The following is a 12,201-nucleotide window of genomic DNA, read 5'->3' as shown; positions in this document are numbered from 1 at the left end:
CTCCTGGGGAGGGGGGTGCTCTAGATTAAGCAGTCACTGAAGACTTTCAAATTCTTGGGGAGGATGAGCAGCCTGATGGGGCCAGAGTTGGGGACAAAAAACTCCAAGGCACTGAGATGAGAAAGGACAGAGGGTGGCCAGAGGAGCTGTGAGAGGAGGTGCTTGAAGGGGAGGTCTGAAAGGGGGTGAGGGCAAGTTCATGCGGAACCCTGAAGGGCAAGGAGCGTGGATTTGACTTTACAGCCGGCTGATGGGAAACACTTTTAAGCTAGGGAGGGCTGCATGGAATCTTAGCATCAGAAATGTGTTCTGATGCTCAGAAGTTTGGGGGTAAGGGGCTCACTTGTAAGGTGCTCGACTATTAGCTGAATGAATGCACGCACGCACGGACATATGGGTGGACGCGCGTCCAGAAATAAAGCTGTTCAACAGGGGGCCCAAGACCTGGCGGCCTGAGGCCCCAGTTCTAGGCCCTGTGACCAGGCGCTGTGACCTTGGGCACATCCCCGCCCCTATTCAGGGCCCGGAACCCAGCGTCTCGGGGGCGGGGAGGACGTGCAAGGAGGGACAGTGCGCGCGCGCGGCAGGCCGACGGATGGCGGGTCTTCTGGCCAGACCCCCACCGGGGCCCGAACTCTCGCCGCCTGCGGTGTTTACATTCCACCCGCGCCGGCCACGCGGCTTTTTGCCGCTGCAGCGCCGCTCGGCTCCACCCCCGGAGCCCCGCGGCCCGCCCCTTGCCGCGCTCGCGCCAGAGCTCACCCGCGTCCCGCCCTGCGCGGCCCCGCCTCCCGCGCGCGCCAGCCGGCCCCGCGTCCCGCCCCGCGCGGGCTCCGCAGCTCGGGCCGCGCAGGCCCCGCCACGGCCCGAGCCCCGCCCCCCCGGCGCGCAGGCCCTGTCACTTAGCCCCGCCCCGCGCTGGGCCTGCCCCCTGCGGTTCCGAGCGCCTGGGCGGGCCTGCGCTGCGCGGGGCGGTCCTGAGGGCGGTGGCTGGGCGGGCCCGGGCTCTCGGGTGGCCGCTGAGGGGCTCCGAGCCGGCCGGGGCGGGGCGGAGGGTGGCGGGAGGGCGCGAGGGCGGGCCGGGGGCCGGTTCCGCGCGCAGGGATTTTTAAATGTCCCGCTCTTAGCCGGGCGCAGGAGCAGCCGGCTCGGCCGCCAGCGCGGTGTAGGGGGCAGGCGCGGATCCCGCCACCGCCGCGCGCTCGGCCCGCCGCCGCCTCCCGCCTCCCGGCTTCGCGCTCGCCTTTGCCTCCTGCCTCCGGCCTCGGCTCGTGCCGCCTGCCTGCCTGCCTTGGAGACGGCTTCGGGTAAGGGCCCAGCCGCGGGCTGCCGGACGGCGCGGCAGGCGAGGACTCCTGGAGCGCCAGGGTCGGGTCGGGCCGGGCCGGGGTGGGGGTGGGGCGAGGCCGGGTCGCCGGGTCCCCCGAGGCGTCAGCGCGGGGTGCCCCGGTAGGGCGGCTCAGAGACAGGCTACGGGGAGGGGTTGAGGGGAAGACTGAGGCAGCCAGGGCCCCGAGGGAGGCGATGGGCCGGCGAGGGTTTCGGGGGGCGTCAGGGCCACCCCCAGTCCGCGTTCCGACCCGGCATCGCGGGCTGCTGGCGGCGCCGCGGGTGACAGGCCACCCCGGGCCCATCGGCCATTTTCCCGACCGGCCCGGGAGGCTCCCGCCGCCGCCGCCACCCGCGCGGGAGGGGGAGGGGGAGGGGTGCCCGGGGCGGGCTGGCGGGTTCTGGTCCCCCTCCCCTGGCCGTCCTCACTCCACTGCCGCTTCGTGTCCCCCCAGGCCTGAGGTCTGATCCTGCGCCCAGCGCCATGCCGAGGGAGAAGAAGGAGAGGTGAGTGGCCTGGCCGCTGCGGGGAAGGGGAAGGTGTGCAGTGGTGGGGGAGGGGTGGGCTGAGGTTTGGGGAGAACTCAGCCTTACCTCTGTGCTACCCTGGCTTTGCAGGGATGCGAAGGAGCCGGGCACTATGAAAGAAGAAAGCGGCACCGATGTCCCTGTTCGCTCCAGGAAGAGGAAAGCAAATGTGGCCGTTGTGAGTACAAAGGAGACAGGTGGGGGAGGCTTCCCCCCCATCTTACCTGGGTACCAAACTGGGTTCTGCCCACGTAGTTACTGATGGGGGTTCAGGGAGGTGTGTTTGGCAGAAACGGTGGTCATAACCTTACCAGCTTTCTTTTTCTTTTTTCTCTCTGTGTTTTTGTCTTTGGACTGTTTTGTGTGTTTCCTTGCGGTGTGGGGGGTGTTTTATGTTAGTTTTTGCAGGATCCAGATGAAGACATTGCCAAAATTGACAGGACTGTGAGAAGCCAGTGTGGCAGTCAGGTAGGTACACTTGCTGAGTGGACCTAAGTGAAGAGTCTCCTTTTCTTGGGTCACGTTGAGCCTCATACTCGCCTCCTGCTGAAGGCTTTTTCTCTAACTATGGCTACAGTGCATATGACGAAGCACTGTGCCTTTCAGTGGGCACTGACCTCTGCCAGCCTTGGGATTCCAGGAACGTCTGTGTTCGTGACTGACATCCCTGAGATTACAAATATGTGCTGATGTCTGGAAGAACCAGAATGGACATCACATAACTCAGTCCTCTCCTTTTGCCCTTGAGGAAACTGAGACTCAGTTAGAGGAAGAAAGTAACCCAAAGTCCAGTGCAAGCCAGGGGCGGAGTCTGTCCTGCAGCCTAGTCTTTAGGCTGGTGAACTGCTGGAGGGCTCCTGACACGGAGCTCTTTGGGTAACCGTGATGGAGGTTTATGGGTGCTCATAAGCAACTTCTCCCCCATCCACACTTGTGTTTTTTCATCATGGTACGTTAAGGACTTCCCTTCCCTGCTCCCACCCCAACTCAGTCATGTTGCAAACATTTTCCCCCTTTCTGAAAATTCTTCCAACCCGTCCGGCAATTACCTGCAGTGATCACTGCTGACTGGGGCTCCACCTGGCCTCCACTGGAGTATTAGTGGGGCATTCTGTGTGATGACATGTGCATCTCAACACGTTTTTTTAATTGACTAGTCCATGTCTCTTGCCCCTCCTTCATGGATTTGCTGCCGTATTTCTTGCATGCCCATGGTATCATTATAATATCAGAAGTCCCTAGAAGAAAAAGCTGTATTATCTCTTTACCTCCAGAAATGGCTGGAGATGGTAGTTATGGCTCCAGTAGGGGAAGCAGCCTGTCTCCAAACTAGCTGTTCAGGCCTTCTGATGCTATAATGATAAAAGCTGAGCAGGAATAGTATTTGAGCCCAGGGCAGTGGTCCCAATTAAGTTAGCAGTGGTAGCATCACTTTGTAGGGCAGTGAGCAACAGCCACAGCAGCTGAGTCTGGAAGAGCGAAGGGCTTCAAAGTAGTGGGCCACATTGTTTACAGAACACTTGTCACTGCACATAAGACCCTAGAAATTAGCAGTTCTGGGGAGGTTCTGGTGAATATTGAACAAAGGGTTGATGTTTTCTTGCTGTATTTGAAATACTTCAATTTGGGAAAGGAAATAAGAGTGTATTCTGAGTTCTTTCTTTTTTTTTTTTTTCTTTTTTCTCCCCTTAATGACTTCAAACCAAGCAAGTTGATTTTTGAGGATCTCTACTAAAATAGATCTCTACTTTGTGAAATTCAAGATTATTTATTTTCCCAGCTGTGTTTTAAGTTGACATTTTTTAACTGAGGATGAAGCAAAGCCACCCCTGTTTACTTTTTGGAGTTTTAGAGTAGTTTCTGTTCTCAAAGATAACCTCAGATGCCTAAGACAGGGCTTAGGCCCTATCCCTGGACTGCGGAGAGTTGATAGATATGATACATGAATAGCCATATTATTTCCCACTAGAAGGGATTTTCATGGTGATTCAGAGATTAATAACAACAGGTTTCTGCACATTTTGTAGAGTGGATAGCTTGAAAATTACCCATCATTATGGAGCAATCAATGTCTTTTGTTATTTCTCAGTGTAGATTCATGAAGCTAGAATTTTGGGTAACAACCTTTTTCCCTATTAAGTACACAGAATTTTTCTCTGGAGTGATCATAGTTCAGCCCTTTTTCAACAGCCCTGAGCTATCTGTAGCCATCATGCTCAGCTCCAAGTAACTGCTTCATCAAGACCACGTGGAACCTTTGATTCTTACCTTAGGTTTTTCTTAATGGAAATAATACTTTTTATCTAAAGTATTTAACATATCCATTTTGTTGTTTATTTATTTTTTTTTTTTTTGCAAGAGACAACTTTTTTAGTGAAATGGAATCCTTAACTTTCTACTAGTTACTTCTCAGAATATAATTTTGCGTAAGGTAGTTTTACTCTTTGTTAAAGGTGACTTAAATAGTCAGGGGTGGCTAGGAGTAATCATGATTGGTCTCTTGCTATTTCCATTCCTTCCTAAAGTCAGACTGATCTTGTTCTCTTTGAAACATGGCATACACTTAAGTTAGTAGACTTCATTATCTTGCTTCATATATTGGTTCCTAAAAAGGCCAACTTTGGGGACCATTTGTCTGCTTGTGGTTCACACGATTTGTCTGTGAACTGCAGGTTGGGAACTGTTACCATTTTATCTCCAAAGGCCTGCTCTCAGCTATTTCAACCATCTGGCTGTAGAGGGTGACACCCAGCTTCTGCTTTCAAAACTAGAATTCATTCTTGAATGGAGAGCAACTTAAAGCAGTTGTAATATGACCCTTTTTGAGTCAAGGAAATGCTACCAGCGCATGATACCAGAACTGGAAGAGGAGTCTGCCCTTCTCCAGCAGCTGTTGGCAAGGGCTGTCATGGTTAATTTGCATGCCCAATTCTTTGCGCATTGGATGGAGAGGAGCTTTATCCAGCTTTGCTCTTCTCAGTACACTGAAAGTGCTCTGGCTTCCTCTGAAAGTGGCCGGCGTGCTGTGCTCGCCTCCGTGTCCCGTATCTTCCAGGCAGCACTTGGAGCCCAGGTTGCCGTGTTCATGTACAGTCTTCTCAGTTGTCTCTTTTCTAGTAAACAGTAATGATTTCTCTGCTTAAAAAAAAAAAAAATGCCAAGAGTCTGAGACTTTTCAAAGAGCTTCCATGCTGGCAGGGTTGTTAACATGGCACATCTTACAACAAAACCATTATTTTATAATTTTAAAAATCAATCATTGTCTCTTAGAGTAGTATGATAAATAGTACCTTTAAAAGGAAAAATTTTTAAATAGCAAAATGACATTACTTTCCAAATACTAAAAATTGAACAAAATTAAGTATCTGGGATCTTTAAAAGAGAAGCGTTGTTTTGGTTTTTAATGATAGTTTATTCAGTTAGCAGTTATCACTCTGTAAGGGTTTGGGTTTCAAAGGTCTTCAGGAGTATCAAGACTCCGTCTACACACTTAGTATATATCCTGTGACTGTTGCTTGATTTGCTTCTAACTAGGTGGATATTCCTTTTGTTTCATTTTGAATTAAGGAAAACCAAAGGTCCCCATTATGTAATATATTTGGCTTGATCTGCAACCAAAGGAAGATGTCACATTTGATGGGTTTTGTTTTAAAATAGGGGAGACTTCAAATATAGATGGCAATCAATTTACATTTTGTTCTTTTGTACTTGTGAATGTGTAGTGCTTATGTAAATACTTTTATTGGAAATTCTGTCTTTCACTCTTAAGAAATTTTAGTAGGTTAGTTGTACTTCTTAAAAAAAACAAATGTTTGAATTGTGACCAGATAATCTCACAACACACTTTAGAAGCCATGCTGTAATACCTCTCACTGAGCTGCAAATGGATTTTATTCTCTTTTTTTTTCCCCTTCAGTAATATAAGAGCTGTTTGTATTTTGTCTAACCCTGCCTGCTTCCATTTTGCTGCTCAAGCACCTCGTATGAGGATGGTGATGTGGAGGAGAAAATGTTGCTAAAATGCTTTCTTAGGTATTTACTGCACAAACTCCTAAGCTTAATGACAAAAATGAAATGAAAGCTTGGAGTCATTACTGTGTCTTTTACCTATGCTTGCTATCTCCATCTTAATTTAGGCCAGAATATTGATTTAGACCTGGAGATTACTCTCCAGTGTGAAGACATTTTCTGTTTTACTGGCTGTTTGACAAATCAATGAATGTAAAAACAGCTGGTTTACATCAAACATTTAAAAATGTGTCTTTCTTTTTATAGCCTTGGGACAGTAATAAAGTCTGTGAAAACCCCTGCTCCTTGATTCCCACACCTGACAAAGAAGAGGATGAACTGGTATACCCGAATTCCGTGTATAAGCCTCAGAGCTGCACACCGTCCAGAGCCTCACCGCTGCCCATCCTGAAGTGAGCCGCCGGCCGAGTGCCTCCCAGACCCCTTACTCCCTGTACGCACTCCCACCTCCTCAGGGTGGAAGCATACTGACACCTGTCTTTTGTTTTTTTGGCTTGGTTTTGTTTTTCTGTAGCTGGGCAAATAGAGAGGAGGTATGGAAAATCATGTTGAATAAGGAAAAGATGTACTTGAGGGATAAGCACTTTATGCAGCGGCACCCTCTTCTGCAGCCTAAAATGCGAGCGATTCTCCTGGACTGGCTGATGGAGGTGAGCCGGAGCCTTCCTGGTCGCTAGGACCATTGACCACTTCTAGATTCTTCTGTCTGTTATGGGCTCTTCACGTGTTCGATTCCACTGACACATTCTGTGTCTCTGAACCGTGGCACATATACTGCAGTAGTCTAACTTTTTCGCTTATGTACTTTCTTAAAAGAATTTTTGAAGTCTTAGATATTTATAAGTTGGCATCTTTTTCCCTCAAAGTTTAAATAGTTGCAAAGGTTATATTTTCCAATTAACTATAAATGTTTGGTATTTGATCTTTGTTAATTAAATTGCTTTTAGGTGTATACAGAGGAATGTGGATAATAGCTATTTGACAGCCACTGTCGTATGCTTTAAAAATAGGTGAACGAACTTATCTCCAGCAGTCAGAAATTTTACGTCATTTTTTTTTAATTCCTTGGGATCTGTTTCTCTTTCCCCACAGAATTTTATCCTCACAAAATATATCGTTCACATCTTTTATTGATCATACTATCACTTCTCTACAATAATTGATCAAAATAACAAGTGTTACAAACTGTGATAGACAACTGTTAAACATTAGAAGTAATGCTGTGTAGGCAGTGCCCCTCTTCCTGGGAGGAAGTGTGGGTGACTCAGTAGTGGCTTGATTAAGGGACACTCCCTGGATGCCTCTGTAGGCCCTGGGTGGGTGAGAAGTGGGTTTTCTTCTGTGATGTGGAGTGATATCTCAGGCAGATCTGTTTTATGAAAAAGTATATATGCAAGTTGAGTGTCTAAATATTCCCTAAAAGTGAACTGAGCCGTGTGCCCTTTAGAAAGTCTGTATTGCCAGGGGTACGCGTGCCCTGTCCTGCACGTCCTACAGTCAAATCCCCTGCTGCCACTTAGTGACTGTGTGCCCTGGTCAGGCAAGTCACCTAACTTTGAGTTTTGGTTTTCTCGTCTGTAATATTTTCTAGCAGTATTTTCCTTGCAGAGTTTGTGTGGATTAGAAATTGTGTATATGAAGTGCAGCGTAGAAAGTAGGCAAGGAAAGATAGCTTTTTTTTTTTTCCATTCTTGATTTGTTTTTCTTCATTGGTCCCTAAAAATGTCAGCATAGAAAAGGTACCAATGTACAAATTCTTTGGCAGGCCTGCTTAAATCTATAGGCCTTGCGGGTGTCCACCAGAGACCCAGTATGGCACATAGCCCTTCTGGGCCCTTTAGAACATCTTATAATTCCTTGAAGCATTAGGTGTACTATGCTCTAATCTCCTAGGCTTCAACTGTGATGTTGTGACTGAGAGGTTCTATTTTATATAATGGCAATGGATGCAACTGATACTTCAAAGGAATGATTTTCTATGAAAGTTAATGAAAAAATGAAATACCATTGAAAGGATGGAAAAGAGTGGTCACCGTTATGTCTTCAGTGGAACGAAACCGGAGTCCACAGTTCACAGGTTGTCTGCAGCGAAGTTACGTTGCCCAGCCCCGGCCCAGCCAACAAGTCTTACGCAAGAAAGGCGGTGCTCGCGCTGTGTGCCCGACTGTGAGCGGGCGAAATAGGGCTGGAAGTTGTTTCCTTAGAGAACAGAAGCTCTAGTTTCGCTTCTAATCAGATTGTAGTTGTGTGGTTTTATAAAAACTGACTCTGAATGTGACTCCACCTGGACTTAGAAGTGCTCTTTGGTGACTGATGGAGTTTTTCACTAATATTCCTGTTGTTTCCTCTGGTGTCTTTTCTACTTACTAACCCCGTGAATTATACTTAGAAGAGATGTACTGTTAGGAACAGCAGCTTTATATGCATAATCAGACATTTGGTGATGGTAATGAATTGAGGTCTGATATCTCCTTGGTCCTTTTCAACTCCATCATGTAGACTGCTTGGCCACACCTCACAGCAGTCCTGTGAGGCAGGCAAAGCAGGTGTTGTCCTAATTTTGTAGTATGTTCCAGCTTTCAGGCTTTCATACTGAGAGTGCCCAATGTGAAGAAATGTGGTAGTTCTTTTCTCACATCGTAATGGAACTTATAAAGGGGACACATTTTTATTGTGTATGTGCTTAGGGGCAAGCAAGGTCACCATCCCTTCAGAAAAGCCACGTTCTCTCTCTTGATTTGGTTATATTATCCTTCCCCAAAAACTCATGGCAAGTTTTTTGTCTGTCTCTGTTCTTCAAGTCACTGTTCTAAAACTCACTAAATATTTTTTCAGGTGTGTGAAGTCTATAAACTTCACAGAGAGACATTTTACTTGGCACAGGATTTCTTTGATCGGTATATGGCGACACAACAAAATGTTGTAAAAACACTCTTACAGCTTATTGGAATTTCATCTTTATTTATTGCTGCCAAACTTGAGGTAAATCAATTTTGAAATGTTTGTTATGTAATACGTGCTTTTCTTGACTGCCACTGGGATTAGGGGAAGAGGTCAACTGCTTGTTTAAATTTTTCTAATTTGAGGCCTTCTAAAATTAAGCCACATATGAAAAAGGCTAGAAGTTAATCAAGAAAAGTATGAGTATATAAAATGCTTAGGTATTCCTTTAATCAAAAAAATTGAGCTTTGACCAAAAAGGATTAAAATTTTGGTGTGAATAGAAGGGCGGATGGGCCTAACTTTCAAACATGTTGCTATAGGTATTGAAAAGGTGAAAATTTCAAAACTTCCCAATGAGTAAAATTTTATTTATTGATTGATGAGGGTGAGTGTTCAATTTCTTTCACAGTTCATTCATTTTGAACCACTGAGTGGTTCTTGGATTTATCCCATCACTGTACCCCCTTTTTCTTTCTATGTCAGCATACTAAAAAGAACAATTTGGGATGTGCATTGGAAGGTAAAACTATTAGAGACTGGCTTTTTGCTAGTAGTATCTTCCTTTTATTTCCTTTTAGGAAATTTATCCTCCAAAGTTGCACCAGTTTGCTTATGTTACAGATGGGGCTTGTTCAGGAGATGAAATTCTTACCATGGAATTAATCATTATGAAGGTAGGTTACAAGTTAATTTTTCAGTCCTTTTTAAGAATACATACATAATATCTTTTCTACGTTCAGCATGAGTGCGTCTGGCTGGGTGTTCTCCGGCTGGACACATTGTGGCATGGGAAGCGGCTGCATTTTGAGCTGCTGTAGAGGACCAAGGGGAGGAGAAATGTCTTTTTCTTTTTTCAACCACTGGTCTCTTTTCTCTGTTTTCCCTCAGGCCCTTAAGTGGCATTTAAGTCCCCTAACCATTGTGTCCTGGCTGAATGTATACATGCAGGTTGCGTACCTAAATGACTTTTATGAAGTCCTCCTGCCACAGTACCCTCAGCAAGTCTTCATACAGATCGCGGAGGTGAGCAGCTCTGTTCCTTCTGTGGGGCTGCCCACCCACAGCTAGACTGAGTCTCTCCAGGAGGGATGTGAGCTGGCCGTCTCCTTCAGTGTCCTTTTCTTCTCCATAGCTTTTAGATCTCTGTGTCCTGGATGTCGGCTGCTTAGAATTTCCCTATGGTGTGCTTGCTGCTTCTGCCTTGTATCATTTCTCTTCATCCGAACTGATGCAAAAGGTTTCAGGTAAGTTGACTTCCCGGTCCATTCACAAGGTGTATTAAACCGACAAACCCAGATGTAACCAGATTGAGCCTATCGTATATTTTCATTGCAGGGTATCAGTGGTGTGATATAGAGAAGTGTGTCAAGTGGATGGTTCCGTTTGCCATGGTGATAAGGGAGACAGGAAGTTCGAAACTTAAGCACTTCAGGGGAGTTCCTGCTGAAGATGCGCACAACATCCAGACCCATATAAACAGCTTGGATTTGCTGGTCAGTACTGGTCCTTGCTTCCCAGACAGAGTCTTAAACCTGCTGGAGTAGCTAGCCTCTTCACTTCCCTTCACACAGGCTCCAGGTATCCCCAAAAGACTCCAATTCTTTTAATTCCTTGGGAAAGAAGAATTGTGGTCAGCAGATCCCGTGTCTAAGTATCATGCAGACAAGATACTTTTAGATTGTTCTTTGCTATTTTTTTCCTTCACTTACTTCCATTTAAAAAAAAAAAAAAAAAGCACAAAGTAAAGCCCAAAGGATACTTCCTTCCATTTTAACATTTCTTGCTTTTATTCTTATCAACAGGACAAAGCCCAAGCAAAGAAAGCCATATTGTCTGAAGAAAATAGAATTTCTCCTCTCCCCTCTGGAGTCCTCACCCCACCACAGAGCAGTAAGAAGCAGAGCAGTGAGCAGGAAACAGCATGACCACACCATCATCCTCCACCAAAGACAGCTGTGCGCAAGTGCCTGCTCCAAGTTCTCTCCTGTGTCCCACAGCAGAGGCGTGCGTTCGCTTTTTCAGACATTGAAATGGAAGAGTGTGTCACTTCTGCAACAGAGGGTTTCTGTGGATGGCATTGGACAGGGAGAAGTGTGTTTTATTGAATGCTTAGATTTTTTTAATAAGTGGGTCAAGTACACCAGCCACCTCCAGAACACCAATGAGTGCTCCAGATGCTGCTAAGGAGGGTGATACTTGACTTGATTGACTATTCACACAAATAACAAAGGCTTGAAGTTGAGGAGCGCCACGTTGCTGCTGGCCTCCCCTCGGGTGTTCTGGGTTGTGTTGTAGTAAGTGGAACAGGTGGTTGTGAGCGTTGTGATACGGAGCCCACAACCAGCTGTGCTGGGGGCCTGCCCTTTTCCATACTATCAGTTGACAGTGTACAATGCCTTTTATGAACTATTGTTTTGTAAGTGCTGCTACGTCTATCCGTTTTTTAATAAAGATAACACTGTCTTTGAGACAGCTGGTTTTATGAGCTATGTCTGGTAATTTAAGTTAGGAGTCAACTTTGAATGTGGCTGTATCAAGTTCTCTTTTTTTTTAACTTCATGCTCTTGAAGCTCAAGCCTTTCAAGCAAATACATTAATAGAAAACTTCGGACGTGAGCTTCTGGCGCAGCCTTACAGGCCCCTTGAGGGCCCCTGGGTTGGGGATGAGGTTCCAACTGGCATTTTCCCATGACACCCTGTGCAGCGGGAGCTCCGGTCGGGCTCGCGGGCTGGCCCTTGCAGTGGTTGTGAAGTCACATCTGCATCCGAGAGGGTTCTTGGGTATGATTCCTTCCCTGGCACAGGACAAAGGTCATGAAGTATCTGTAATTAGTGTCATTTAATAATCTTTTCGTCCCCACCCAAACCTAAGGCATCTTACCTAAAGGAGTTTTGTTCGGAGAACTTATTAACCCAACATCATAGCCTCAAACTATACCTTGAAAAAGAAAATGCAAAGTAAAATTGTATGTAGCTCAAGGCCATGATGTTCGTATACTGTCTGTCCCCCAGCCGTTGATGGAATCACCAAGTGCCTTTCGCTTTAAGGCCCCAATGTGTACAGTTCACATCACATTTTGTGGGACATTCTCAAAGGGGTGGCCTCGTGGAGTCTTGTGTTTCTCTTTCTCACAGTGCTGTGGTGTGTGTATGGGTTCATTAAGGGAGGGTGAATGAGCAAATAAATATCATTTATTTTCAACTTGGTATTTTATTATTTTGAAAAAATCTATCTGAAGTAGAAAGAACTACAGCCATTTTTAATCTACCATATTTACATGAAATTTGAGAGAGACCCTACTTCTTCACATTGTGATGTTCTGGCAGTTTTAATACAGTTTTCCTAATAAAAGCATTATAAATCTACATGTA

At 46.4% G+C, this 12,201-nt stretch overlaps 1 protein-coding gene across 1 annotated transcript; it reads left to right on the top strand.

Moving 5' to 3' along the window:
- Positions 1 to 983: 983 nt before the first annotated feature.
- CCNE1 (cyclin E1) lies at positions 984 to 11,297 on the top strand. The gene is made up of 12 exons (XM_074369865.1): positions 984 to 1,307; positions 1,785 to 1,836; positions 1,948 to 2,035; positions 2,257 to 2,325; positions 6,133 to 6,278; positions 6,401 to 6,536; positions 8,722 to 8,868; positions 9,408 to 9,503; positions 9,718 to 9,852; positions 9,962 to 10,073; positions 10,165 to 10,322; positions 10,632 to 11,297. The coding sequence occupies exons 2-12, from the start codon at positions 1,814 to 1,816 to the stop codon at positions 10,752 to 10,754; spliced, it is 1,233 nt and encodes a 410-aa protein (XP_074225966.1). The 5' UTR covers positions 984 to 1,307; positions 1,785 to 1,813; the 3' UTR covers positions 10,755 to 11,297.
- Positions 11,298 to 12,201: the final 904 nt, after the last annotated feature.

Source organism: Camelus bactrianus, chromosome 9 (genome assembly GCF_048773025.1).
Source record: "Camelus bactrianus isolate YW-2024 breed Bactrian camel chromosome 9, ASM4877302v1, whole genome shotgun sequence".
In the NCBI taxonomy this organism is placed as follows: domain Eukaryota; kingdom Metazoa; phylum Chordata; class Mammalia; order Artiodactyla; family Camelidae; genus Camelus; species Camelus bactrianus.
Note: the sequence above shows the minus strand (reverse complement) of the source record. Positions and strands in the feature narration are given on the sequence as shown.